General features: G+C 44.9%; 1 protein-coding gene across 1 annotated transcript; it reads left to right on the plus strand.

Annotated features, from left to right (window-relative positions):
* The first annotated feature begins 21,466 nt into the window (after positions 1 to 21,466).
* On the plus strand, positions 21,467 to 27,354 carry Tektl1 (tektin like 1). The gene is made up of 7 exons (XM_076919173.1): positions 21,467 to 22,145; positions 23,539 to 23,643; positions 24,908 to 25,106; positions 25,423 to 25,589; positions 25,697 to 25,792; positions 25,890 to 26,003; positions 26,970 to 27,354. The coding sequence occupies exons 1-7, from the start codon at positions 21,576 to 21,578 to the stop codon at positions 27,216 to 27,218; spliced, it is 1,500 nt and encodes a 499-aa protein (XP_076775288.1). The 5' UTR covers positions 21,467 to 21,575; the 3' UTR covers positions 27,219 to 27,354.
* The last annotated feature ends 560 nt before the right edge of the window (positions 27,355 to 27,914 follow it).

Below are 27,914 nucleotides of genomic sequence, written 5' to 3' on the forward strand. Positions count from 1 at the left end.
GAGAGCGCCCACATCCTCAGCGTGGGTCTGAAGCAGGGGGAGGGAAGACAGCCAGCGTCGGGTGACCACAGCCACCACGTGGGCTCGCTGGCCAGCTTCTCCCTGGGGTGCACCTTGCTGGCTTTGGACACTTACTGCTGTGTCCCTCTCGGCCAGTCCCTCTCCCTCTCTGAGCCTGGCCTCCTCGCTGAAACAAGGGAGGTGACTCGGCCGACCTGAGAGAAAATTACAGCTGAGGAAAGTAAAGAGAGCGTGGAAATGCTCTCTGCAGCGCTGTGCAAACCGGAACCTTCCATAATTGCTGTTACCGTTGTAATTAATAGTATCCCTTGCTATCTGCCGCGCGTATGAAACAATGTGGAGCTGCATTTTCCTCTCAGATGGCACTGACTTGGTTGCTTCCAACACATTAGTTCTTCTGAGAACTGAGGCTCTTTACAGAGTTTGGCACAAGCCCCAGCGGGATAGTAAAAACCAACCCGGGAGACAAGGGTGAGATGGCCTACTGCTTGCAGGGCAAGGCTGACAACCTGAGTTTCGTTCCTAGAAGTTAATGGTGAAGGAGAGGACCACGACCAGATCTCCACAGATGTGCCCTGGCAAGCTCGCCAACACAAACATGTACAGTAGTAATAGGATAGTCAATACGTGCTCGTTGTCATTATTGCGCTATTGTTGGTGGCAACCTCATGTATCTGGAAGATTCCTTTAGTTATATTTCAATTACTTAGTCCTACTAAGCACACATTACCACCCCAGTTTGCAAAGTAACAGCCTTCAGAGCTGTTCCGTCTTTGTACAGACAGCTCTGGCCCTAATCCTTGAACACACTTCCTAAACAAGATGGTTCTCAATCTTAGCTGTACCTTTCAAACACCAGGAAATCGTTTTGAAATTACGATGTCAAATCAAGACTGCACTGGGATTCTATCCCCGCCCACCTCCACCCCCCAGTGGATCCAGAGATCCACAAATCAGGTGTGTGACTGCAGGATGTTGTGGAATCATTCCAAAAGTTCACTAGCCCCTGAACAAATAAAAACAATGCAGCACATTTACACAATGAAATTTTACTCACCTGTAAAGAATGAAATGACCAAATTTGCAGAAAAAAATATGTAGAACTTGGAGTCACTGTTTTTAAATGTATGTTATTTATTCTTTGAGAATTTCATACATGCATATGATGTCTTTTGATCATATCCTCCTTCCAACTCTTGGCAGGCCCTCCTGACCGCTAACGTTTAACCCACTGGGTTAGTGTTGCTTCTGTGTGGTTGTGTCTGTGGCCATCCACTGAAGCCTGGCCATCCACTGAAGCGTGGCCATCCACTGAAGCATGGCCACCTACCAGGGATCACACTCCTGAAGAAAACTGACTTCCCCTCCCCAGACAGCCAGCTACTGTCAGTAGCTCCTCACCTATGGGTTTGGCTTGTGAGCTCACTGGCTAGATCTTGTACAGGCAACCAGAACAGCTGTGAGTTCACAGGGTCAACAGTCCTGTCATGACCAGAAGGCGCTGCCTGGGCAGACAAAACTTCTGATTCTGTTTGAAATTCAGAGAATTGAATCACGTGCCTGGGATGAAACCTAGACACTGGTCTATTTAAATAATCCTGCAAGTGAAGTTAAGGTGTGACTGAGGTTAAATGAATAGCTGCCTTAAGTGTAGGCACCACACTTTCAAGCCATCCTTCCGATCCCTCTGCTTTACTCTCTGGCTGTGATCTGATTTTTTTCTATTTCTTTTTCTTCATATCTCATTTGCACTGCCCTACAAAGTAGGCATTACCATCCCTGTTGGCAGACATGGCAGAAGGGACACAGAGAGGTTAAGTAACTTTTCTCGGGCAGCACAGCCAAAAGTGGCACTCAAGTTCTGATCTTTGTGCATGCAATCCTGGCTCTAGTCCTTGAACACGCTTGCTAACCAGGGTGGTTATCAGCTCTACCTACCTAACACATTCCAATGCCAAATCACAACTGCACTGAAGCTGCCCATGTATACTCATTCTGTAATTCTGATACAGTGTATGTGGTCCTGTGGTTATGGCTTAAGCTATTGAGTTATCAACAAGAAAAGTCTCAGGAACTGCAGAGCCAAGAGTAGCTCAGGAGATTTCAACAACTCAGTGTAAGTTGGAATCTCAGAGCCAATTAAAGCTGCATCTCAGAACCAGCAAAATCTAGTATCCAAACCTTACATGATCTACATGATACCACAGATACAGATTCCATACCTTATCATATGTGACAATCCTCAGTGAAAACTCAGGGGACCTAACAATGCTGCAGGCTGAGCATGACATCACACACCTATGATGCCTCTTGCAGGCTGAGCATGGCATCACACACCTATGATGCCTCTATTTAGGAGTCCGCTGCAGGAAGACTTCAAGCTCAAAGCCAGACTAGACTACAAGTATGTACTTTCCTCTAAACAAAAGAAAACTCATATATAAAACAGCCTTCAGACAATGTGTTTTAAGTGTGTGCAGAAGTTCATGTTTAGACTAGAGTCACATTGCCAAATTACCCCATTCTGTGCATATCAGTTATCCAAATCTGAAACAATGGCTAGGATAATTAAAGAACTTGGCACCAAGTGTCAGGTGAACATGGCAGCCGATTTCTAAGTTCAGCTTCAGAAAGACAAGAGGATCTCCAGAGCAAGCTAGGTAAGGAGACTAGCCATATTGGTGAGCTCTGTGTTTAACTGAGAGACCCTGACTCAATAAATTAAGTAGAAGAGTATTGGAGTGTGGGACCATGAAAGGATAACTTGGTTCCTGGCTGGGCATAGGCCTAGAACCCCAGAACCTAGTCGGACAATGGCAGGTGTTCAGCCACGCCCCCAGATTCTAGGCTCCAGACATGTGGCAAAGATCTCCATTGACCTGGGCCTTTCAGTCACGTAGGGCAACACCCCTACCAGCCCCTCCACAGGTAGAGGGAGTGACTACAGGTATCAGAGCCTCTAGAGATTTCCATATTAATGAGATACCTATAGGCCAGAGGGCGTAGCCAATTAAGTATTCTTTCCCAGACCCTCCTCCTTACAAACAGTATTTAACCAAAGGCCCGCCTGGGGGTGCAGGGAGGTGCATTCCAGATCCATCTACCATCCACCATGAAAATAAAGCTTTTGGAAACATGGACTTTCGTGTGCTTTGGGGGCCTGCCGTGGGGAACCGTGAAGAAGGTCTCAACTACCTAGCAGTGTCTAATCTCCTGTCAAGGACTTGTCTGCATTCCAGCCACAGGAACGGCTGATTCAACCAAGCTAGCTGACCCTGCCAAGTGAGTGATGACCCAAGAGTCTTACCCCACAGGGCGCCGCCAGAGCTCCCCCTACCCCCCTCATTTCTCTCGGCTGCGGACCAGCCCTGTACACCCCTGGTCTCCATTCTTCCATGGCCCCCCCAACAGTATCCGGGGACTCAAGAATGGAGACCAGCCTCCAGGTCCACTCGAGAGCCTTGTGCCCCCACAGAACTTCAGACTGAGTTCTCTCCCCACCCAGGGGCACCCCAGTGGCTTCTCATAGCCCAGTGTCCACCTGGTGCTGCGTGGAAGGGACTCAGTCAAATTTCCGCACTCCAGTCTCTATGGAGCCCTGGAAACCACAACCGCCCAACAGGAACCCACGCCCACACACCCACGTGTGAGCTAATCATCCCGCATTGGAAGATGGTTCCAATATCCATCTTGGGCTTCCATATGCACAAACACAATTCCTTCTTAGTTAAAACAGTGTATCCTAGAGAAGGATTCTTTAAAATTAAAGAGGTTCTGAGATGAGACTCATTAATAATAAGTTAGCAATTCATGAGTCTCAAGAAGTTCCTGAAACTTAGTAGATTCACAAGGCTCTTCCTTTATATAAGCAGAAAGGTAGAAACCGGAATAGATCCATCTATAAACACAGGAAACAAATGGATGGTGGCCTGGGGCCAGGGGACAGAAGTGGAGTGATGTTGAAGCAGGAGGAGTAGTTAGGGTGATAGACTTATTCTGTAACTAAATGAAGTGATAGCTACCTAACATGGTGAATCATACAAGGTGAGGTAACAATACCAAAATGATGCTCTTTGAACAGATTATTACATATAACATGAATCTCCCCTCAATAAAAGAAAGAAAAATAGCATTTTACATTTAAAATAACTATTTCAACACAATGTTTTTCCAATATTTATTTATTTATTTTAAAAATGTAAAAGGCAGGGAAGGTGTTTACAGATGAGTACAGTGCTTGCATCGACCAGAAGACGGCATCATATCCTCATGGGCTATAGGTGATTGCTGCCCGAGCTAAGTGCTGGTATGCAAGAGCAATACAGACTCTGTGTGTGTGTGTGTCTGCCTGTCTGTCTGTCTGTGTATGTGTGTGCATGTGTGTATGTGTGTGTCTGTGCCATCTCTGCCAGCCCCACAACACAATATTTAAATACTGGACACCTGTTATGCTAAACCCCATTTGTTTACCAAAATCATCACCTTAAAGCACACTCAGTATTAGACACTATTTTTAAATGATGGCAAAATAGCCACACAGTGCAGAATATCACCTTGTAAACAGTTCTTGACTCAACAATATTACTGATTCTGTCAACATTTTGATATTTTGGTGATTTTATTAATAGCCATGTAATGGTGCTAATATGGGAAGGGCAGTAGTTGCTGACATTGGAATACTATTAGCAAATGACTTAGTTTGGGCTTTCCTGACATCTTGCACACTTGATAAATACTTCATCCCTGTTCTCACCAGTGAGCTTCCCTCCCAATAAGTTGAGTATACTGGAATCCTTTGCAGATATGCAAGGGGCTCAAAGTGGCTGGTAATGCACAGTTGCACAGGGGTTTGAGCCCACATCCGTGGCCTGCTGTGATACAGTCTCTGACTCCAAGTCAGTTCCTTCCCAGCACAGCTGCGCACCTTCCTTTGGGGTGGGCCTGAGCACTGAACAGGAGTCTGAGATGGAAGAATCCAGGCTAATTCCTTTGTGTGAACTACTCCCTACCAATTAATTGGGGCAGAACTAGCCTAAGGCATCCCCGAAGCCCCAAGAGTCATTAAGGAAGAGAAGGGTCTCATTACTCGGGCTGGCTGTTCCCAGGACCCCAGAGGGATGGGGGTGGGGGCTGAGAGGCTGGAAGGTGTCTTCCTCTCTGACTCTCACACCCTCCTCTCCCTAGCCAGAGCAGCTGGCTATGCATAGGAAAGGTCTGAGAGTAGTAGCAGAATTTCAAGGGAAGAAAAAATAGTGGGCAATCAGAAGTCACACACACACATGGAGAGTTCAGTCTGTGGGGTTTTTTTTCACATTTAATTTCAATTATTTGATGTATGCTAATTCTTGGAGACTCCAAATATTTTTTCTCTTGATAGTTATATGATAGTATATGGTGATATTAGTCATATTTATTATATTTCAGATTTTCACATGCTTTGTATTATAAAGTTAACACATAAACCCTTTCTTGTTTTTGAGAAATATTTTGAAAATGATAGCAAGTAAAGCCTTTCATCTTAATTTTAGATTCATTGAATCATTTCTTTATAATCCACGTATACAGTAAAGGGTTTTGTCAACCACAACAAATCATTTTTCTATCTTTAGCTTCTTGGACGTATTAGAATAATTCACTTTAAAAGTGGTGTATGACTATGATCAAAACACAATGTTATAAATTATAAAATTTTCAAATAAATAAATATTATTTAAAAATAAAAAGGTGCATATCTAGGTTTATGGGTTTTTCTAGAAATTCGAGAGTGGGTAAATCCATAAGGACAGAGAGCAGGAAGCAGGGTGGTGTTTGCCTGTTGGGGACCGCAAGCAGGAGAAAGAGCATTGACACAGGAAATGGTGTCCCTTTGAGGTGACAAAAGTCTAATTGTTTTTCAATGACTTATTTTTTAATCATTTCATGTGTGTGGATTTGTGAAACTTCCTTGGGGCTGCAGTTATAGGCATTTGTGAGCTGAGGTTCTGGTCCTTGGGAAGATGAGCCCTCACTGTTGAGCCACCAGCCCAGCCCCCATAAGCCCCTACTTGAATTTGATGGCTGCATAACAGGCATAACAAATGCCTGAGACCTAGGAGGTTGTTTGTTTATTTGGTTGCTTGCTTGCTTGCTTGCTTTTGACATTTTCAAGACACAGTCTCATTCTGCATTCTGAACTGGCCTCAAACTTGTGGCAATCCTTCTGCCTCAGCCTCCTGAATGTATTCACTATGCCCAGTTGAACTGTGTACTTTATAGCAGTCAATTTTATCTTATGTATATTTTACACTTAAAAAGAAAGATCAAAACATAATATGATGGTGCATGCCATTAAGCCCAGAACTTTGGAGGCAGAAGTAAGTGTATCTCTCTGAATTCAAGTCCAGCCTGGTCTATATAGCAAGTCCCAGGCCCACCAAATCAACATGGTGAAATCCCATCCCAATAAATAAATATATAAATAAATCTCAAGGAATAGCTCAGTGTATAATGGTGCTTGCCAACAAACCAGCTTCATAATTTGTTCTCTATCTTCTTCTTCGTGTGCACCATGGCATGCATGCAGGAGCAAGAAAACATACACACACACAAAATTACTTTAAAAATCAATCTCAGTATCTGATCATTTAAAGAGAGAGGGGGGAAAAGGAAAGAAAGAAAGAAAGAGAGAGAGAGAGAGAGAGAGAGAGAGAGAGAGAGAGAGAATCAAACCAGGCCTAGTGGTACAGGCTTATAACCTCAGCTACTCAGCAAACTGAGTACCATTCTGTATCAAAAGGATCACAAATTCAAGGTGAAGCTGGACTACAAAGAGGCTTTAAGAACAGCCTGGACAACCTTGTAACACTATTTTAAAAATAAAATAAAAAGAAGCTAAGGGCTAGAGATGGAGGTAGAGTACAGCCTTGTGTGCTTATGGCCCCAAGTTTGGTCTCCAGAAGAGAGGGCATGTGACAAGTGTAACACTATACACTTCAACTCATGTTCATAGTACAGTTGTTGAAAGCAGAAAGGCAGCTAGCTACTGGGGGAAAGGGGGCCTAGCAGAAGTGGAAGGGACTGGAGAATGAGAATGACCAAAACAAATTATGTTTGAAAATGTCATCATGAAGCCCATAACCTTGCATCCTAATTTAAAGAAACTACTTAGAAAAAGGCTAATTTATCAAGAGCTAGAGTTTTTAAAATCAATGGACATGGTATCAAACTTCCCTCTAAACACCTATCTCCATACTCACAGAATAGCACAGCTCTCAGATCCTGTGGGAGAAGTTGCTTTGTGAAGTGCATGGAGACTAACATGGAAACTCACAGCTGGTGTAAGTACAGGGAGTAAGTATCTGTGGGATGGCACATATACATCACAGCCCTTCCCATCAAGAAGAAGATGGAGAAAGACTGCAAGACCCAAGGTTAAGAAGGACCTGGGCAAAACAGTGGCTTCTGCACATGAACAGTTCTGTACTCATGAATTCAAAGGAGCTGTTGCTGATGCATTCCAGCATGGGTGTGAAGGGGCGGGCACACAAACTCTCATCACTAGCTGAGGAGTGACTGACAACGATGGCTTCGAGGGGAAGAAGAATCAGTTTTCATGAGAGATGTGACCCCAGGTAGGTTGGCTAACCATGATCTGGTGGATGGCCCCACACCGTGCACTTAAAAGCAACAAGCAATACTCTGTTAGGCTTGCAGACAGGAGTCTAACACAGCTGTCCTCTGAGAGGCTCCGCCCAGCATCTGACTCAGACAGATGCAGACACCCACAGCCAAACAGTGGATGGAGCTTAGAAGAATAAGAGGAAGAATTGTGGCCCTGGAGGGGATAGGAACTCCACAAGAAGACCAACAGAGTCAACTAACCTGAACCCTGAACCACCAATCAAAGAGCATACATGGGATGGACCTAGGCTTTCCCCCACATATGTAGCAGATGTGTAGCTTGACCTTCACAGGGGGATGGCTATCCCCAAAGCTGTTGCCTGTACATGGGATATGTTCTTCTAGCTGGGCTGCCTTGTCTGGCCTCAGTGGGCAGACACCTAGCCCACACCTAGTGTGTGGCACCTAGCCTCACAGAGACTTGATGTGCCACAGTGGTGGGGATACCCAGGGGGACCCCCCCCGCTCAGAGGAGAAGGAAAGGGGAGTTATGGGGGTAAAGAATGTAGAAAGGGATGACAGGGAGGTGGACCATTGAATAGAATGTAAAGTGAATAAGTAAAAAAAATAATTAATCAATTAATTAATTTTAAAAATCTATACCGCCGGGCAGTGGTGGCGCACGCCTTTAATCCCAGCACTTGGGAGGCAGAGGCAGGTGGATTTCTGAGTTCGAGGCCAGCCTGGTCTACAGAGTGAGTTCCAGGTCAGCCAAGGCTATACAGAGAAACCCTGTCTCGAAAAACCAAAAAAAAAAAAAAAAAAAATTTATACCAATTGAACTCAGTGGGACATAAAATGAGAACATGAAGTTAGAAGGGTGATGCAAGAGAGAGTCTGGAATGAACTGGGGAGAGTATGAGAGGTGAAAATTTGACAAAAAATATATTGTTTGCATATATGAAATTCTCACAAAATAAGTAATAATATTTAAATCATATGTGTACATAATAAAAACACAATGTTATATAGATAAGCTTTAAATTTTTAGAAAAGATGAATGTCATTCCATCTTGTGATTGGGCCCCTCCGTACCCCCCCCCCGGGATGGTCAACTAATATCCATGAGGGCAAAGGTAGCAGAGACAAATGACGGTGGAGAGGCCACATGAGTAGGTATAGTAATGATGGCACTGGGCCAGCTTTAAGTAGACAGATCAACTTTACTTGGAGTGATTCAAGACTTATATAGTTTTGAAGATGGGGGGTCAGAATATCCAGGATGGGGGAACTTCATTGGTTTAAGGTACCCAGATGCCTCATTAGCATGGAGAGGCAATCCAAGAATCTCGGGTGCTAGCTAAACGGTTCTTATCAGGAGAAAAGAAGTCAAACCTGTAATCTTAACCAAGGCTAAATGACATTCTGCAGACAGAGGCATGTGGGGGGTTTGAATTCCCCAGACAATGTCAGAAAAGGGAAAGCCCTGCTAGTAAAAAGAATCTTCCATTTTGCAGAGCCCAGAAGGCTACCCAGACAATGGTAAACTTGGTCCTTAATTAGCAGGGCAACATGCAATTATTCATTCAACTCTGTAAATATTTGTATTTCTATCTTATGTGCATGAGTGCTTTTCCTCCATGTATGACTATCTTCCAGGTGTTCTAGCATGTCAGTTCTACTAGAACTTGAGTTACAGATAGTTGTGAGCTATAATGTGGGTACTTGGAACCAAATCTGGGTCCTCTGAAAGAGTAGCTAGTGTTCTTAACTGCTGAACCATCTCTGCAGCCATTACTCAACATTTATTAAGGTCTACTTAATGCTAGGTATGGTGCCATGCACCTTTAATCTTAGAACTCAGGAGTCAGAAGAAGTTAGGTCTCTGTCAGTTCAAAGCCAACCTGGTCTACATAATGAGTTCCAAGGTAGCCAGGCCTACATGGTCAGATCCTGCTTCAAAAAAAAATTAATAATAATAACATAAAATAAAACTATCTACTTCAGCTGGGCATCATACTAAGAAGAAGTCTGGTCCTGCCTGACCTTACAGTCATGTGTCCATGAGAAACAGTGCTAGGGAGGTTCCATGACCTGCAAGGACTCTTCGTGTGTTTTATCCAGGCACATTGTTCCTCGTGGACTGTACCAACCAGCTCCATTATCCTGGCTTCTCTTGTGTTCAGGCCAGGAACCTAAGGGGAGAGGTTGAAGGGATGGAAGAAAGTGAAGCTTGTAGCCCTCCCCTCATGCTCCCAACAGTTTCCCCCTCTTCCAGCTTCTCTCCCAGGTCTACCCCAACACCTGCATACCCACTCAACTCTGTGTTCTCTTTTCAGTGTTTTTCGAGTTCTTGAAAGCTATCAAGTCCAAACTGTATTCCAAAATATTCTTTCGTTCAGATTTATTTATGTATTTTCATCTATATATGTGTTTGGTCTGTATGTACATTTGCATACCAGAAGAGGGCATTGGATCTCGTAGGACTACGATTACACGGGTGGCTGTGAACCATCATGTGGGTGCTGGGAATTGAACACAAGACCTCTGGAAAGGCAGTCAGTGCTTTTAACAGCTGAGCTCTCTCTCTCCAAATATTCTTGAGTGAGGAGCCTGCCTAGGAGTGTGGTCCACCACCATTAAAAAAAACTAATTCTGCCCTCCCAGCAGCTATTAAATACCAGTAACTTATCAGCTAGGAGAGGGAATCTGTGCCTGTCTCTTCCCTCACCCCATGCTGAGATTTTGTCCAGCTTGAGCCTGTGCAAGTCTAGTGTACATTGTCATAACTGCAGTGAGTTCATATGTGCAACTAACTCTGCTGCAATTTTTGTCTGCTGTCTGGGACTGACCGAGTTAAGAATTGGTCTTTAATTACTACTTCTTCAGTCTGAATCAGGAGTTAAATTAATATGCTTAGTTAAAGCAGCCTATAACTTTTCAGTGAACTCTACAGCGTGCTTCTTGGCATTTGAATGTCCAATAAAAATAATCAATTACATCAAGACAGATAGAGTCATGTCATATGAAGAGGAACCATGTGGTACAAAGAGCTGCCACACTCCTACAAATTGTTTTTTTGACCAACACACACACACACTGTTACACATGCATGCTTATACGCATACAAATGTACAAAATAAATAAAATATATTTTTAACAATCCCCAGCACCCACTTTAAAAGCCTGGGCATAGGCTTCACATGCCTGTGACCCCATCATTCGTGGGGAGGGGTGCGGAGAACAAGAGGATCCCAGGAATCCGTCAGCCTCACTTAAGTGGTGAGCTCCAGGTTAAGTGAGAGACCCTGTCTCCAAGCAATACGTCAGAGAATGATGGAGGAGGACACCCATTTTCCTGAACTGGCCATAGTATGTGTGCACATGTGCCCACTCACTTGTATGCAGCATACCAGACACACCACAACAACCAACAATAAAGGACAACAACAACAAAGAAAAAACTTTGAAGCACAAATACATAGATGAACTTCCCCCTGGGTGTGCAGAGAAGGTAGGTAAGGTTCCGTGGCTGAAGCCATGGCTCAAAACTTAAGAGCACTTGCTGAACTTCCAGAGGACCATAGTTCAGTTCCCAGCACCCAAGTTAGGCAGTTCACAGCCACCTGTAACTCCAGCTCTAGGGGCTTCACTACCCTATCTATATGCTCACATAGATACACACATACACATAAATAAAATAAAAAGTGAGAAATAAGAAAGTGAACAGAGACTGTAACTTTAGTGTTTGAGTTACATATTACTTATACAAATGATTCTAAATCTATCAGCTTAAGATCATACATAGTAAGTATACTATATCGGTCCCTGCATGTTAAGTATCTAGATACGATTTAGCTGGAACGTCTGGCTCAAGGTCTCCAGCCAGCCTGCAGACAAATGTCATCTTAGGCTACTATTTCATGACAAGAGGATGTGGGGAGCCGACAGAAGGCGGCTATCATCCTTGCAGCCATCTTGAGCCATATACCCTGACAAAAGATTTGATTACAATAGCCTGCAACAGCTGAGCACACTCTGATAACATCTTGTTTTAGATATCCAGGATCTTCCCTTGGGTGTGTGAGACTTAAAACTGTAATTTAGAGCTGAGACTTAAGGGCTTGACTTAGAAATCAGATTTAGAGATAAGACCTAAGGGTGTGACTTAAGGGTGTGACTTAAGGGCCTGGCTTAGAAGTGAGACATATAAAAGGCGAGAGGCAGACAGAAGAGTTCAGTACAACTTGGAGTAGGAATTAGGCATTGAGGAAGAAGACACTTGGACTAGAGAACTCAGAAGAAATTATTATTATTAGGTGTTAGGCACTTAGCACTTGGAGGAAAAACTTGGAATTAGACATTAGGCACTTAGCACTTAGCTTAGAGAAAGAAGCTTGGAACTTGGAGACACTAGGGATTAGGAACTAGGGGCTTGGAGAGAAGAAGAGAGACTGAAGAATAAACGGGATTGAATTACACTCTGGTCTCCATTCTTCGAATCCGTCCTTACTCTCTCTCGGACTGAAGCAGCTTGGGGCAGTGTGGGCTCTAACAACTTAGCCCCCAAGGCTTTTGGCAGTGTGGGTTCCAACATTGACAGAGCGGTCCGAGACATTTTGGCCCCCAAGTGTGAGGCAGCTCGGCTCTCAACAAGAGGAGACTGGGGGATTCTCCGTATTTAAGTTTATTTGCTTGGTCACGAGCAGGTGTTATATATACATTTTCTAGGGAGATATGAACAAACATCTACTCCCTACAGAAAAGGAACCAATGACAGACCAAAGTAACAATACTAACAAAAGCCAGTTTGATAAGCCAATGAGTTTATTGGGGTTACTTGCAAGAGTATGGGCGATTAATTACTTCAAGAGTATAGATTCCTCAAAGGCAGCTGTGTCACCAAAAAGTCCATGCTAGCATGGGCGGCAAGGATCTTCTGAATAGGACTGTGGTTCCCCAGGAAATAAGAGCAACTCCTAACAACTGCCAGTTAATACAAGGCTTCTGTAGCGCAAAGGAAATTGTTAATCAACTTTAGAGGCAACTCAGGAAGGGATTTGCAAATGTAAATCTAATTAAATACCAAGAAAGCAAGAAACACAACTAAAAAGAATGCTACATAACTGGACAAAGCTCTTAGAAAACAAAATACAGATATCTAAGAAATATGTTTAAAGCATTCATCATCATTGCCCACAGGAAAATATAAACTAAAACTAACTTGAGCACACCTTTAACCTCAGCACTCAGGATGCAGAAGCAGAAGGATCTCTGTGAGTTGGAGGCCAGTCTGTCTCCAAAGTGAGTTCCAGGACAGTCAGGATTGTTACACAGAAAAACCTTGTCTCAAAAAAAAAAAAAAAAAAAAAAAAAAAAAATTGAGATTTCATTTTACCCCAGTTAGAATGGCTAAGAATAAGAAAACAAAAGAAACTGTTGCTAAAATTCTTTTCTAGTGTTAGATGTACATCTAACCCTTGTCCCCAGGTCCCAAAGACAAACCAAAGTTTACTCTAGGGAACCAATAAGTTTAAACTGGGCTTTCTTACAGAGCGTAGTTGAGGGGATACTTATAGGAATGTGGGCACTCCTCCCCAACCAGAAACACTGTAAAGCCAGCAGGGATGATATTTTCCTACTAATCTCACAGATGTAACATACCTAGTCTTCCTGGCATATACATAATGGAGCCCTTCTCCCAGGCCTGGTGCAGAGTTTCCAGGTGGTAGGGATCAAGTGGCTATTGAAATGAGAATCTCCTCTCCACCACTCTATGTAGAGGACAGTTATTTGGGACAACAACAAATGCACTGTTGGTAGATACGCAAATTGGTGAAGTGAAGTCACTATGGAAATTACTGTAGAGAAGTCTCAAAGGACAAAAAGTAGATCTACCATATATGACCCAGCACTACCACTCCTGGGCATATGCCCAAAGGATTCTATTTCCAAGTAGAGACATATGTTCATCCATGTTTTTAGTTCCTCTGTTCACAATAACTAGGACATATAACAGCCTAGATGCCCATCAACTGATGAATGGATAATGAAAATGTAGTACCTATACACAATTAAATTATATTCAACATAAAGAAAAATAAAATCTATTGGTAAATGGACAGAACTGGAAAATATTGTTCTAAGTAGCCCAGACTCAGAAAGACAAATGTCACATTTTCATTCAGATGTGAATCTTTGACCTTTAGGTTTGTGTGTCTAATCAGAGTACCTATAGAAACCAGGAAACTAGGAAAGGACCATTGGTGGGGACTCGGAAAAAGACATCAAAGGGGGAGAACACAGAAGATGTGAAGGGAAAGGGGTATAACAGAGATGGGGGTTTAAGTAAGAAAACAAGAGGACAGAGAAAAGAATGGGGTCAAGGAGGAATAAGTAACACCAAGGATGGTAGGAAAAAAGCTACATGAAACCTACTATGCATAATTTATAAAAAACCTACTATGCATAATTTATAAAAATGAGCTTAATTAGCATTATTCTACACAGGCGACAGACAGTACTACTTTAAGAAGTCACAACTTGCAAAGTAAAAAGTCCAGTCCCAGACGTGGGATACCGCCTCCTGAGCTTTTGGTTGAAGGTGACCCAGAGGCCCCAATAAACAATATAGCCAATTGCTATTGCTCTTGTTTTTTTCACTAAAACTTAATGGGAAGCCCCAATTGTTGAAGCTGCCAAACACTTTGGTCATAGGACATGGAGAAATTAAGTTGGTACTGACCAGGAAACTTCCTGCCTGCTACCTAACCTTCATAGAAGGTTGTTACGAACTTTCTATGAAGAGTTAAGTTGCATACCAACTAGAAGTTGCTGTGCAGGCTGCTTGAGGGGGTGAACATTATCTTAGTCTTACCTAGCTGATGATCCTGTGAATTGCAATAATGACTGACACAGCAAGCTATACCTGTGGTTGCAATCGTGGCAAAACTGTTATGGGGATAACCACCTACTTTCTAATTAGATTTAAGGCCTACTAGGCAGGAGGAAATGCATGGCTGGCACTGTAAACAGGAACAAAATCCCATGGTTGGAAAGCTCATAAGCCCAGGGGTATGTCTACTACTATTATTGTACCAAATAGACACAGTATCAAGCTTTCCTCTAAATGTGTGTCTCTATACCATACATCAGTGCAGCTCTTGTGTCTCATCAGAGAAATTTGTGTAGTAGGTAATGGTTAATGCAAAAAAAAAAAAAAATGCAGAGTGCTCAGCAAGAAATGGTATGTCTATCATCCATATCATCCCCAAGTGTCAGAGGCAGTGATTAAAGAGAGAACAGAAAGATTCTAAGAGCCAAAGGACAAGAAAAACCAAAGTAAAACAATATTTCAACCAACAGCTCAGGAGGAGATAGTCCACATCTGGGACTGGACATTTTACTTTGCAAAAGTTCTTTTGAACACAGCAAGACTGCTGCACTTACTAACTCACAGCTGTGTGGTTGCCTGCACAAGTAAGGCTTGCACAAGACTAACCTGGTCAACACTGTAGCATGGAGAAGGAAGGAGTTCGCAAGTCCTCATCCCTAAGCTAAGGAGTTATTAACAGTTGATGGCTTACTGGGGATGGAAAGTCTCTTAAGAGTGTGGTCCGTGGTAGGTAGGCCATGAATAGTATATTGGACTCAGCAGGTTAAATTTTAAAAAGAAGACAAAGACATAAAGTTCATTGAGCAAGGAGGTGAATGGGTATTGGAGGAGTTAGAGAGATCAATGGCTTGTCAATATGGCCAATATATTACATGAAAGTTTTGAAGAATTAATAAAAATACTGTAATTTAAAATGTGAGTCATTAGATTCATAGTGAACAGAAGGAGTTGTTTATACAGAGTTTATGCAGAGTCCCCATCTGCAGACGGGGACTATTTGGTGGCATATTCAAGAATAACAGCTCCTCTAAGGAACACCGAATGTGAGGGACAGATGGTGAACAACTAGCTGTGAAGGACAGATGTAGACAGAAGTAGAGTAGAAAAAACATACGAAAGAAAAGTGAGGTGTTCTAGCTTTATCTGTCTGCTACTGTGATAAATACCCTGATAAAAGGCAGTGTAGACAAGGAAGGGTTTATTTGGCTTATAATTCCATGTCACAGTCTAGAACATTGGGGAAGTCAAGGCAGGAAATTGAAGTAGCTAGTCATATTGTATCCACTGTGAAGAAAGAAGAGATATGAGTACATGGGCGCTCACTCATGCTCTGCGACTCTCTACAGGTATATAATGGGATCTCTACAGGATCCCCTGCTAGGGAATGATGCCACTCACAATAGGCTGGGCCTTCCCTTATCAGTCAGTAATCAAGACAATACCTCACAGACATACCCACAGGTCAACATAAACTAAATGATCCTTTATTGAGACTTTTTCCCACATGTAATTCCAGGTGGTGTCTAGTTCGCATTTAAAACTTTCACAGAAGGGGATTCAAGTTTTAGGTGGTCAAAAAGTTAAAACCCCTCCTGTGGATCCAGTTGGGAAAAAACGGGAAAGAAGTAATAGTAAGAGGCCCTTAACGACCTTGGCCTGAGTCAGCTCAAAGGCCAATAAGGTTACAGCCCCAAAGACCTAACGCATTGACCTATATGATCACTGCCTTTGAAAGATGTGGTCAGAAAGCTTTCCATACAGCCTGGGGCTTCCCATGTCTCCTGACACCTCCGCTAGGAAATTGACCTCATTTCTCAAAGACAAAACAGATTCTAGGTCACATCCCCCTGGAACGAGAGACCAATTGATGTGATTATCTCCAAGAGAAAGGGGGCACCTGCTAAAAGTAGAAACCAGTGCCCCAGAAGGGAAGACATCGGGGAACCTAAAAAAGGGTCTCTGATAATTACCTGCCAAGATTTCAGAGCAAAGGGCATTTCCATATGACAGTGAAAGAAAAGGAGGAAAGGGGAGCTGGAACTTCTTAAAGGTTCTCCTCATCCACTCATCCACCCAGCAACTTCCCTATACCTTACCCAAGGACAACATTCTGCTACCTACCTGACTCATAATCAAGAACAGACAGTCTTGGCTAAGATGACAGAGAAAAGAAATTCTATAATGTGTCACTTATTATAAAATTCAGAGAGTTACTTTCTAAAAAAAAAAAAAAAAAAAAAAAAAAAACAGTTCCCCATTGACCTGGGCGAGAAAGAACCGGGGCACATAGGGAGATGGACACAGATAGGCTCCTTGCAGCAGAACCTAATCTGGATCCCAGCATCCGTGTCCAGCAGCTCACAGTCACCTGCCACTCCAGCTGCAGGGACTCTAAAGCCTCTTCTGGCCTTCTGGGGCAAGGGCACTCATGTGCACATCTTCCTACACAGGCGTGTAAGCAAACCCATAACTAAAGATACAAATAAAATGTTTTAAACTAGAGCAGAGTCAGGGCTAGAGACATGGCTCAGTGGTGAAGGGAACTGGCTGATTTTCCAAAGGACCCAGATTAGATTTCCCAACACCCACATACCTGCTCACAACCATCTGTAACTCTAGTCCTAGAAGATTCGATGCACCCATCTGACTTCCACAGAAACCAGGTACACATGCTGCAAAACACCCTTACATGTGGCATAAATATTAAAAAAAAAAAAACAGTCAAGCAGAAAATGGTTTGCCTATCTTCAAATGCAGAGAAATTGAGTAAAAGAAGTGTCTATAATGGGACATTGTGGGAATTCTGGCCTGGAAATGTAAACCTGGTCAAACAGCATTGGTGTGGGAGGTCATAATTCTAGGGGGAGTTTGATATTGTTCTTTGACTATACAGGGATGCTATTAAACTGCCTTCTAAATATTATTTTTATGTCTGTGCATTGTGCTGCTCTCAGCTTTAGCCAGAGAAGAAGCTTCTGCAGTGAACAGCGTTACAAGAGACTTAGGTGTATATTTTACATATCAAATCAAACCTGGCCTCTAGGTTCTCCCAGCAACCCTCAGTCCCTACCTGCCATACTCTGCCCCCAACTCTGAACTTTCCAGTCCAGGGGGCTGGGATGCCCTTCCCCCAGAGACTTTTGCTATATAACTCAGATATTTGAGGGTTCTCCCTCTCTTCTTCTTCCTCTTCTTCCTCCTCCTCTTCTTCTTTTTCTCCCTTTTCTTCCCCTTTTTCCTTCTCTCTGCAAATGCACTTTCTCTCTTTCTCTTACCCCTTCCCACGGTTACTTCCCTATCCTCCTTTCTTGGGGCCAGTGAACTTACCCCACCTAAGAACAGCTTCCCAACATACCAGCATTATAGATAGATAGATAGATAGATAGATAGATAGATAGATAGATAGATAGATAGATAGATAATTAACCTGGCTTGAATTGGCTCCTTTCACCAGTGGAGAAATAACGTATCATCAGACAGCAAGCAGTTAATAAGCACCACTCATGACTGGTGGATATGCTGAGACTAAGACTGTGTTCACCTTGAAATAGGACTACCCCCAGCCCAAGACTCAGGAAACATCCCAGAGGAGACAACAAGAGGACATTAGGAGTTTGAGGGCCAGAGAATGTAGAGGAGACTGTGAAATGCTGTCTTCCCAACATGATGTGACCACTGCAGTCAAGAACTTACTGCAGCTGTGGTCACCTGCACAAGATCAACCCAACAAGAGTCACCATTACAGCGGGCAGCACAAGCTAACCCGGCGGATTACAGAGGAGGAAGAAACAGAGGAAAGAGGAAGGAGGAAGAGGAAGAGGAAGAAACAGAGGAAATGATGATGTGCATAGGTTAATACAGGGAGTTATTAAGTATGAAGTTATTAAAGTACAGGAAAGTTAATAAGAAGATAAACATGATCAAAGTTCATTTTATATATTTATAAAGATATCACTCTGAAAATCATCATTTTATGCTATTAACGGAAACTATTAAAAGTAACATTTTCCTAAGAACAAGAAAACAAATCAGTAATGAGACAGAATGTACCCACATCTACCATCGTAATGAGTTGCAACAGACCTGTGAAAGACAAAACCCTCATCCATAGGACTGACCCAGCAGAGCTGTGGATATGCTATAGTTAATTTTATGTCATCTTGACACAGGCTATCTAGAGTCATCTGAAGGGAGATAACCTTGACTGAGAAAACGCCTCCATAAGATCTGGCTGTAGGTCATTTTTTAAATTAGTGATTGATGAAGGAGGGTCCCGCCCATTGTGGGTGGTGCCATCCTTGGGCTGGTGGTACTGGGTTCAGTAAGAAAGCACTGTTGAGTAAGGCATAAAGAGAAAGGCAGTAAGCAACAACCTTCCATGGTCTCTACACCATCTCCTGCCTCCAGGCTCCTGTCCTGCCTGAGCTCCTGCCTTGGCTTCCCTCCATGGACATGTCAGGATATGCAAGCCAAATAAACCCTGTCCTCCACAAATTGCTTTCTATTATGGAGTTTTATCACAGCAATAGTAACCTTAACTAAGACAGCGTCTCTCTGGTACACTGATATTTGGTTACAATTATAGTCTACACTCAGCAGGCAGCAATCAGGACTCTGACAGGTTGGGTGAAGCACTTCCTGAAAAGCCCGACAGCCTGACTTTGATCCCCGAGACCAACATGGTGGAAGGAGAGATCTCCACCTCCCACAAGGTGTTCTCTGAGCTCCATACCATAAGGCGTGTGTGTGTGTGTGTGTGTGTAGGTAGGTAGGTAGGTAGCAGGACATGTGTGTGCAGGAGCACTTGGAGGCCAGAAGAGAGTGTTGGACTCCATAGATCTGGAGCTGCAGACAGTTGGGAGCTACCACACTCACAACTCAGTTCCTCTACAAAAGCTCTTAACCACTGAGTCATCTCTTCAGCTACTAATTTAAAAAAAAAAAAAAATCAAAGAAAGAAAATTTCATGAGTTCGGCTTTCCTGTCATGTCTGGAAGGCACTATTTAGCAGTAAGAATCCTGGTCCTTAGGCTTTTACATAAAGACATGTGCACAGGAGCAATGCTAAATGAATTGAGGAGAGAGAGAGAGCAAGAATGAAAGAGAGAGAGAGAAAGAGAGAGAGAGAGAGAAAATTTAAGAAGTCAAGAATTTGAGAGGGAGTGTGGGAAGAGCTGAAAGGGGGAAAGGGGGAGTTGGAAATCATGTAAATAGCTGTGTTTACATGTATGAAATCCTCAAAAACTAAAATATTAAAATCAAAAAGAAGCAGAGAAAGTAAGACATGGAAGAAGCAAAGGATACCCGGACTACAGAGTGTGTCCCAAGTGAGCTGCCTCTCCTGAAACCCTCTCAGCAGCTCTTGCTTTTGAAAGAACTTATTCATATGTTCGTTCCGTGGAAGAAAAAATATATGAATTAAGGAGCTGGGAAGCCAACGCAGTGGGAGTGCTAATTTCTCTTTCTGAGTTCTCACAATGCCCTCTTCTGGCCTCCGCAGGCACTGCAAGAACATGCCCAAATACACGCACATAATTAAAAATTAATTAAAAATAAAAAAAAAATAAACTAGTCAAGATCACACGAGAGCTACATTTATCCCTTCCAAGGACAATGTCCAAGTGCTTTTACTACATTTGACTAGAATCCACTTCTTGAAGTGTCTTCTACTGCCATACTAAGGACTAAGCTTCTAGCATAAGGGACATACTGCAGCCGATCTAGCAAATGCTAAAAACTCAGGTAGATTTTAAAATACTAAGGGAAAGAGAGCCAGTCAAAGAACACAGCAAGGACAAAGGCCATGGGGCTAAAACTACCTGACACATCGGAGAGACCCAGAAAATGAGGAGGAGTCTGAAGTTCTGTGATTGGAGCTGAAGTTAGAGGTAAAAATCGAATTAGTTCACAGGGAAGCTGGTTTGAGGTTTTTGTTTGGTTGTTTTGTTTTGTTTTTCTTTTTTACTTGTTTACTTATTTGTTTTTTCTTTAATGTGCCTGTTTTGAATTTTGGTTTTGTATTTGAGTGTTTTATTTGGAGATGGTGGCAGCGTAGGCTTTAGTTTTTAATTCACTTTTTATCCCAATATCATGCCCCCATCTTCTCCCAGTCCCCCCCTCAAAGCTCTTTCCCTACCCACTCCCCCTTCTCCCATGAGAAGGGAGAGTGGGCCCCTGGGTATCACAATCCCCTACCCCCACTTCCCCCTCCCACCCCTTCACTCCCCACCCTACTTCCTACCGGCTCCTGCCCACCCATCCACCCCAGCACATCAGCCTGGCATGTTTTCATGTAGGTTCTGAAAATCAAATTCAGATGTTGTGTTTGGAAGGCAAGCACTTTACCAGCTGCCCCATCTCCCCATCTGCAGGAATTGTAGTCTTTTTTAAAGATTTATTTTTATTTTAATTATGTGTATGGGGGCCATTTGTATACATGAATTCGAGTGCCCACGGAGGTCTGGGGTGTCATATTCCCCTGGGTTACAGTCAGCTGTAAACCACCTGATGTGGGTGGTAGGAATTGAACTCAGGTTCTCAGGAAGAGCAATATGTGCTCTTAACCACTGAGCCGTCTCTCCGCCCAGGAATTGTATTCTTAATTCGGGGGGGGGGGGGGTGTTTGTTTGTTTGTTTGTTGTTCATTTCAAGAGCATAAAAACATAACTGGGAGCCAGCAAGATGGCTCAGTATTCGTGTATACTTCAAGACTACTAATATTAGTACTGGTTCGTGAATTCCTTGGGATTTTCCAAATGCAAGACCTACTAGGTTGGTTGACACCTTTCCAATATCAAGAGAAACAAGAGAGGAACTCCATAAAAGCGGCTCCCTCAAGGAATACAGTCTGAATTTCCAGGCCTGGTTCTCCAGCTTGCCGTTCCCATCCCCCACCCCTGGAACGCAATCTCTGTAATTGTCCTGGTTGCTATGGTGAGGGGAGCTCTGGGCGCACTCATTCTAGCCACCAGGAAAGAGTGGTGTGTGATTAGGGGTGGGTAGACCCCTGTCCATTCTCCGAGGGGATCACGGGCCAAGTCCGAGTACCAAGTTAGGAACCATGCCTGTGTTGCTCCCTTCCACCGACCGGGGCCAGGACTCGCGCGTTGGGGCTCCAGAATGGCGCCAGGCGGCCAAGGCCACGTCTCGCAAGGCACACCTTCTGACCGATCGCTGTGGGCAGGAGGCAGTGACCATGTGGCAGCCCAAGGACAGTGTGCTGGACCCGAATGTGGCGCACCACCTGGGCCGTGCCGCCTACATGGAACCCTGGCGCTTTCGAGTAGAGATGATCAAAGGGGGAGGCACCCTGGAAAAGCCACCGCCCGGCGAAGGTGTCACGCTATGGAAAGGGAAGATGAAGCCCCCGGCTTGGTACGCGCGCCTACCGCTACCTATGCACCGCGACGCGCGTGCCCAACAAACCGCCGAGGTGGTGCACGCGCACGCGCGCGGGGCGCGCCTCACCGCCGCCCGCCTGGGCCGAGCGCAGCACCAGATCAATGGGCAGCTGCGGCTGCTGCTGCGCCAGCGCGAGGCCACTGACCGCAGGCTCAGCGAGGTGCGCAAGGGCCTGCTCATCAATCAGCAGAGCGTCAAGTTGCGGGGCTACAGACCCAAGTCTGAGAAGGTGCGACCCTCCCCGCCACCAGCAGAGGTCGATGCTTCTTCCTTCTGCAGACAGACAACACGCCCTATGCTCTATCTCCAGCGAGGACACCCCCAGGATAGGTTGGCTACACCTCCAAGTTCCAAAGCCTGAGTTCCCCCAAAATTGTTACCGAAATTGAGGTCACAAATTGTGCCTCCAAGAAACCAGGTTCGGCCACCGGTCCTCTATACACAAGTAGAACAGCCAAATTAATAGTGAAAAAGCAGAAAAGGTATTTAACCAATGAGACCACATCGCGAAGGACAGTGATCCTCTGCTATCCATTTTCGTTGTTCTGAGAAAGATTAAAGTTTAAAGCGGGAGCCATACTACGCAGATCTAAGCTATCTAAGCGGTGGGAGATAAGGCGTGGTCCTGCTCATTCGCTGACCTTTGGTCTAGACTCAGGTTCTCGAGCAAGGTTAGCTGTCAGTACTGTGTGGAATCCCTTCTGGAAAAAGTTTCTCCTCCACTTGGCACCAGGCCTTTTCCTTCTCCCAGCAGGAGATCTCTGGGGTGAATTCCAGTTTCCTGGGGTCTGTTAATAGACTGAAGGACTTAAGTGTCTTTTTAGAATGTTCATCAGGGTACTTCCAAAAAGGACTTCCCCAATAAACAAACTTTCAAATCTAGGCTATGAGGGTAACCCTCCACCCCACTGCCACCCCAAGTTACACTGCATAAAAATCTTCCGAAAGAGGGAAATTTGCATCCCCAAGTTTGAATATCACATCACCTCTACCCCTGCTCCAAGAAGTTTCCCAGACCCACAGATTCTGCCTTGGCCAAGAGGCCATAGTGTCACAGTTTCAAGGGAGAAACAACCCCAGACCTGGTTAAGGAGGGCACATGATGATTCCTTGGGTCTCAAACCAAAAGAAAACCACACAAAACAAAAAAATAGAAGCCACTCCTGAGCTGGAGACATAGCTCAGTGAGTAAGAACCCTTGCTGTGCTAACATGAGGACCTGAGTTTGAATCCTCTGGACCCACACAAAAGCCAGAAACGGTGCCTTTGCTGAGAGTGCCTTTAGCCCCAGCACTGAGGGCTGCAAACAGGTGCAGGAGTTGCCCAGGAGTTCACCGGCCCAGACAGCAAACTTCAAAAAGTCAGCAAACAGCTCCCTCAGCAAGACTTAGGCAACCTCCTAGAAAGATTAATTCTTCTCAGAAAAACACCTCCACTCCCCCACGCATTAACCCCCATCCCCCACCCAACCCCTGCCTTTCCCAAAGGAATAAAACTCCAGCTGCAAATTCCACAGTTCACAAGGATGTGGGGTCCTCTCTACTCTAAAAGGTGAAATCTCCAGCCTTCTCCTGAGAGTAATTCTCCCTTTTTTTTTTTTTTTTTTTTTTTTTTTTTCCTAGATCCCAGACAAGGCTGACAGCATGCTTGTCTGGGAGAAAGAGGAACTGAAGTCCATGAAGAGAAAAATGGAGAAAGACATGGAAAAATCAGAGGCCTTGCTCAAGGTTAGGGGGTACCTGGAGAGGGACCCCTGGATGCCTAATACACAAATGGCTCTGACCTAAGTGGGGATGGATATGGTCAAACTACATTGTGTACAGTTCTGAAAAATGTCATGATAAAGCTCATTGTGTAAAATTAATATATACTAATAAAAACATTTTTTAAAAAACAGTAAATAAATAAATAGCCCTATTCTCTTGACACCCAGCTGCTAGTCAAACCTGCCTATAGATTTTTCTTGATGGATATTGGATCTGACCATTTTGTCACTGCTAGCCAAGCACCAAATCCCCACTCAGCACAATCTCTGGCACACAGTAGGGACTTGATAAGTATTAGGATTCATTTAGGGAAGACATTTTTTCAAAGTATCATGGATTGAACACACCGAGTCATGTCACAGAATCACTGTTTATTATTTTTAATTATGTGTATATTGGAAGGGTGTGTATGTAGTGCAGGTGCTCCTAAGAAACCAGTAGTGTCAATTCTTGATGGAGTTGGAATGATTGACAGTTGTGAGCTTCCCAATGTGGGTTCTCTCCTTTCACTATATAGGTACTAGGTATCAAACTCATGTCATCAGGATTATCTGCAGGCCCCTTCACCTGCTAACCCATTTTACCAGTCCTCAGTGGGCTTTTTCTTAATGTCAAATGACAAACGTCTTCAGCCTTCCATTCTGTATGCCCCGTTATAACTACTCAAGGAGGCCAGAGCAGCTTAAAGCCACCAGACTGGGTGTGCCCAAGAATAGGTTTATAACTGTGTCCTGATTAAAATAAATACCACAACAATGATGGCACACACCTTTAATCCCAGCATTCAGAAGGTAGAATCTGATGAATGTGAGTTCGAGGCCAGCCTAGTATACAGAGAGAGAGTTCCAGGACAGCCAGGGCTACAGAGAGATACCATGTCTCCGAAAAATAATAATAAATAAAAAAAAAATTAAAGCAGGCTACCAGTCGGTAGGCTGCAGGTTGCTAACTTACCCTTTAAAAAAAAAACATGCAAAACTATTATCTTGGTTCAGGGAACCAAGAAGCAACAGGAAAATGCATAGGTTACTAAAAGACTACAGCATCTAGGTGAGAGGTATGTTTGCAAGGATATACGCATGCAAAAAGACTTCAATTTTGATGAAGTTGGGCCTCGGTATAACAAAGAGCTGAGTCAGCTTAGAGGCCCAAGAGCTTTATGATGGGCTCAGCCCCAGCCCGGCCCCCTACATCCAAGTTTACTTGTTGTTTCTCTGGCCCTCAGGCTCTGGCCTCCTGCAGGGACACACTGGACTTCTACTGTCAGGAAAGGCTGCAAGCTGTGGAACTCATGAACCAGCCATTGGACAAGGTTCTGGAGCAGGCTGGCCGCCACTCGTGGGTAGACATCTCCCGACCCCCAACTCCTCGAACTCAGGGCTTGAAAACGCCTCCTCCTGATCCCATTGGCACATACACCCCAGGTAGGCACCACAGAAAGGTGTCTGCTAAAACTACAGCTCCCTTAGCTAACTGTTACTTAAGTATACAGCCTTGCTTGGCCTCTTTCCCTGGACACTTCCTACAGTACCCATTCATTCACAGGTTCTATTTCAAAAGAAGCCAGCCCAAGGCACAATTTAAATTATCCTCACTAGCCCTTCCTTGAACTTTCTCTCAGTCCTTCATCCGTGTCCCTTCACCCCTGGCCCAGCACCATGCAGAGGGGAGAAGGGGAGGAGAGACAAAGAAAGACAAAGAGAAGCCAGTGGCCTTCATGTACACCCTGTGCTTTCACAGCGTGCGCTAAGGCCTTGTTTGAAGCCAAGCGCTTGTTGATGGAGTCCAAGGACATCTTAACAGAGATGGAAAAGAACGAGGTGGACATTCAAAATCAGCAACAGCAGATAAGCGACCGTGTATGCACCTCGCTGGCACAGAAGATGCGTGAGACCTTGGAGTTGAAGGTGCCCACACTGCCTGGCTAGGCTCCGGAGGATAGTTACTGCTGTAGTGGTTGGGGAAGGAAGGGACAGTGGCCCAGAACGAAACCCCTGTGCTCCCCAATCTCCAGGAAAGAATGACCATGACTTTGGGGCTAATGAGGGGGACTATCCACCGGTGCATGAAATTCAATCAAGAGATGTACGTCACGCGGGGCATCATCAAGGTAAGGTTTGATGAAGGAGAATAATACGTGGGAAGAGGTCGGGGAGGGGGAGGAATCTGGTAGGCTCGGCCTCACTGCTCACAACACACTTTGCCAGGGTCCTCTGTTGAAAAGAAACCTGGAAGCGCGTGAGAAACTGAACAGACCCTTGGTTCGCATGTATCAGAGACATGTGGGCACCCAGCTCCCGGAGGCTACTCGCCTTGCCCAGGTATGTCCCCTCCATGTCTCCCTAGGTGAGATCACATCCTGGTAAGCTTCCTTCCCGAAACACACCAGACCAAGGGAAAACTGCTCACTGCAGGTCGGCCTCTGACATTAGGCTTTTCAAGTTGCTGGGCCACACCATTCACCATTTGCCCCACCCCCACTCCACCTCCCAGAGCTCTGAAACTCTTATCATAAATTGTTCAAATGTGTTCCATATTCTTGGAGCGTGCTGCTGTAAGCATCCCTCCCTCAGCTATCTCAGCCTTTAGTGTTTGTGTTTTGTTTTTCTCACAAACCTGGCCCCGCTTTTATTCCTGTAACCCCTACAACAGATATTTACCCTCTCAGCTATGCTCTTTTGCATGTGGGGCCCTTTCCGGTGCACACCTGGCCCCTGTATAGAATCCTGCCCGTCTTCACGTCTACTCTACGCTCCTGCCTGTCCCAAACAGCACCAGCTCAAGGCTCTGGGTTTGGCTTGCCGGTCCCCCAGCACTGCCCACTCTCTTCCCAGCATGGCCCCTCCCCTTCCCAAAATCAAACAACTTTTCCCCAGCCTACCTCTCCTCCGCTAGGTGCCACTCTTCCCCAACACCGCCCAACCTTACCAATACGGCCCCTCTCTTCTTCCCCTCTGCCCTACTCCAGAACAGCTCCACCTCTCCCAAACAACGGACCTACCCCTCCCAGCACTGCCTTGACCCTCCCCCAGAAAGACTTTGCTAGCGCCACTACTTCCTAAAAGCCTCACCCCTCCCCAGAACGCCCACGCCCCTCCCAAACGAGGCCACGCCCCTCCTCCACAAGCTCAGATCCCCCACAGACAGGTTCTGTCTCTCTTTTAAAGCACAATCCCTCCACTGCAAGAATCTCCTTTGCCTCCTTTGCCAGGATCTGCCCTTCCCAGCTCAACCTTGCCAACGCTCCTCCCCTTCCCTATCAAAACCTCTGCTCCCTACGTCTCCAGGGTACTGACCTGCTGACCCGCCACAACTTGCACATGGAAAAGAACTTAAAAGAGCTCCGTACAACACGCGACGACCTCGCCTGGAGCCTCAACTGCAAAAAGATAGGGCACGCTGTAGACTACGATGTGGTGCGTCTGCGCCTACGCCAGCGCCACCCGCACGTGTGCTATGAGCAGGCGCAGCGCCTGGTCAACGACTGGGACCCTCGCACACCACAGCGCAGACAAACCAATACAGTCTCCAAGTGACCACAGCTAGCCTTGGCCTTGGGCGGCTGGAGCGAATGCCCCCAGATACATGGCCTTACCTCCCTTCTGACTAACCTTCCCTCCAAACGCCCTCTAGCAGAACTATAATTAAAATATATTGTCATTATTAGCTACCGATTGATTGTATGCCAATCACATCGCAAAACCTAGTGTCTCCTCTTAGTCGAATTGTTAGGATTTAGATCTCAGCTGCTGGTTTCAAGCTGTGTGACACTGGGCAAGCCACTGCCCTTCTCTGACCTCAGTGTCTCAAGCCTGTAAAATCAATATACCAGCACCTATTTTAAATGGTTGCAGTAATGACAGATGAGTGTTTCAGTAGAAGGTCTGTAGCTCAGCTGCTGCCTATCATAACTTAACCTGTTATTATTAACAGCCCCATGTTACAGTTGAGGAAACTGAGGCATAAAGAAGTTAAGCCGCTTACTCAAGCTTCATCCATGGCTACAGAGCCTGTCCTCTTAGCAGAGTTCTTCCTACCTCTGCTTCTGTCCTCACCCCACAAAAAGTGTCAAGCCCTGAACTAGGCAGGTTGCAGCAGTGGGCACAGCTAAAATGGCCACTGCCCTTGTGAAGCTCACAAAACCATTCCCTGCAGCCACAGGGTTCTTTAGGGAAAGACCCTGGAGTCGGCCCTGTTCACACTCAGCTGTAGCTCGGTTCTTCCTGTGTGGT

Source organism: Arvicanthis niloticus, chromosome 22, assembly GCF_011762505.2.
Source record: "Arvicanthis niloticus isolate mArvNil1 chromosome 22, mArvNil1.pat.X, whole genome shotgun sequence".
Lineage (NCBI taxonomy): Eukaryota > Metazoa > Chordata > Mammalia > Rodentia > Muridae > Arvicanthis > Arvicanthis niloticus.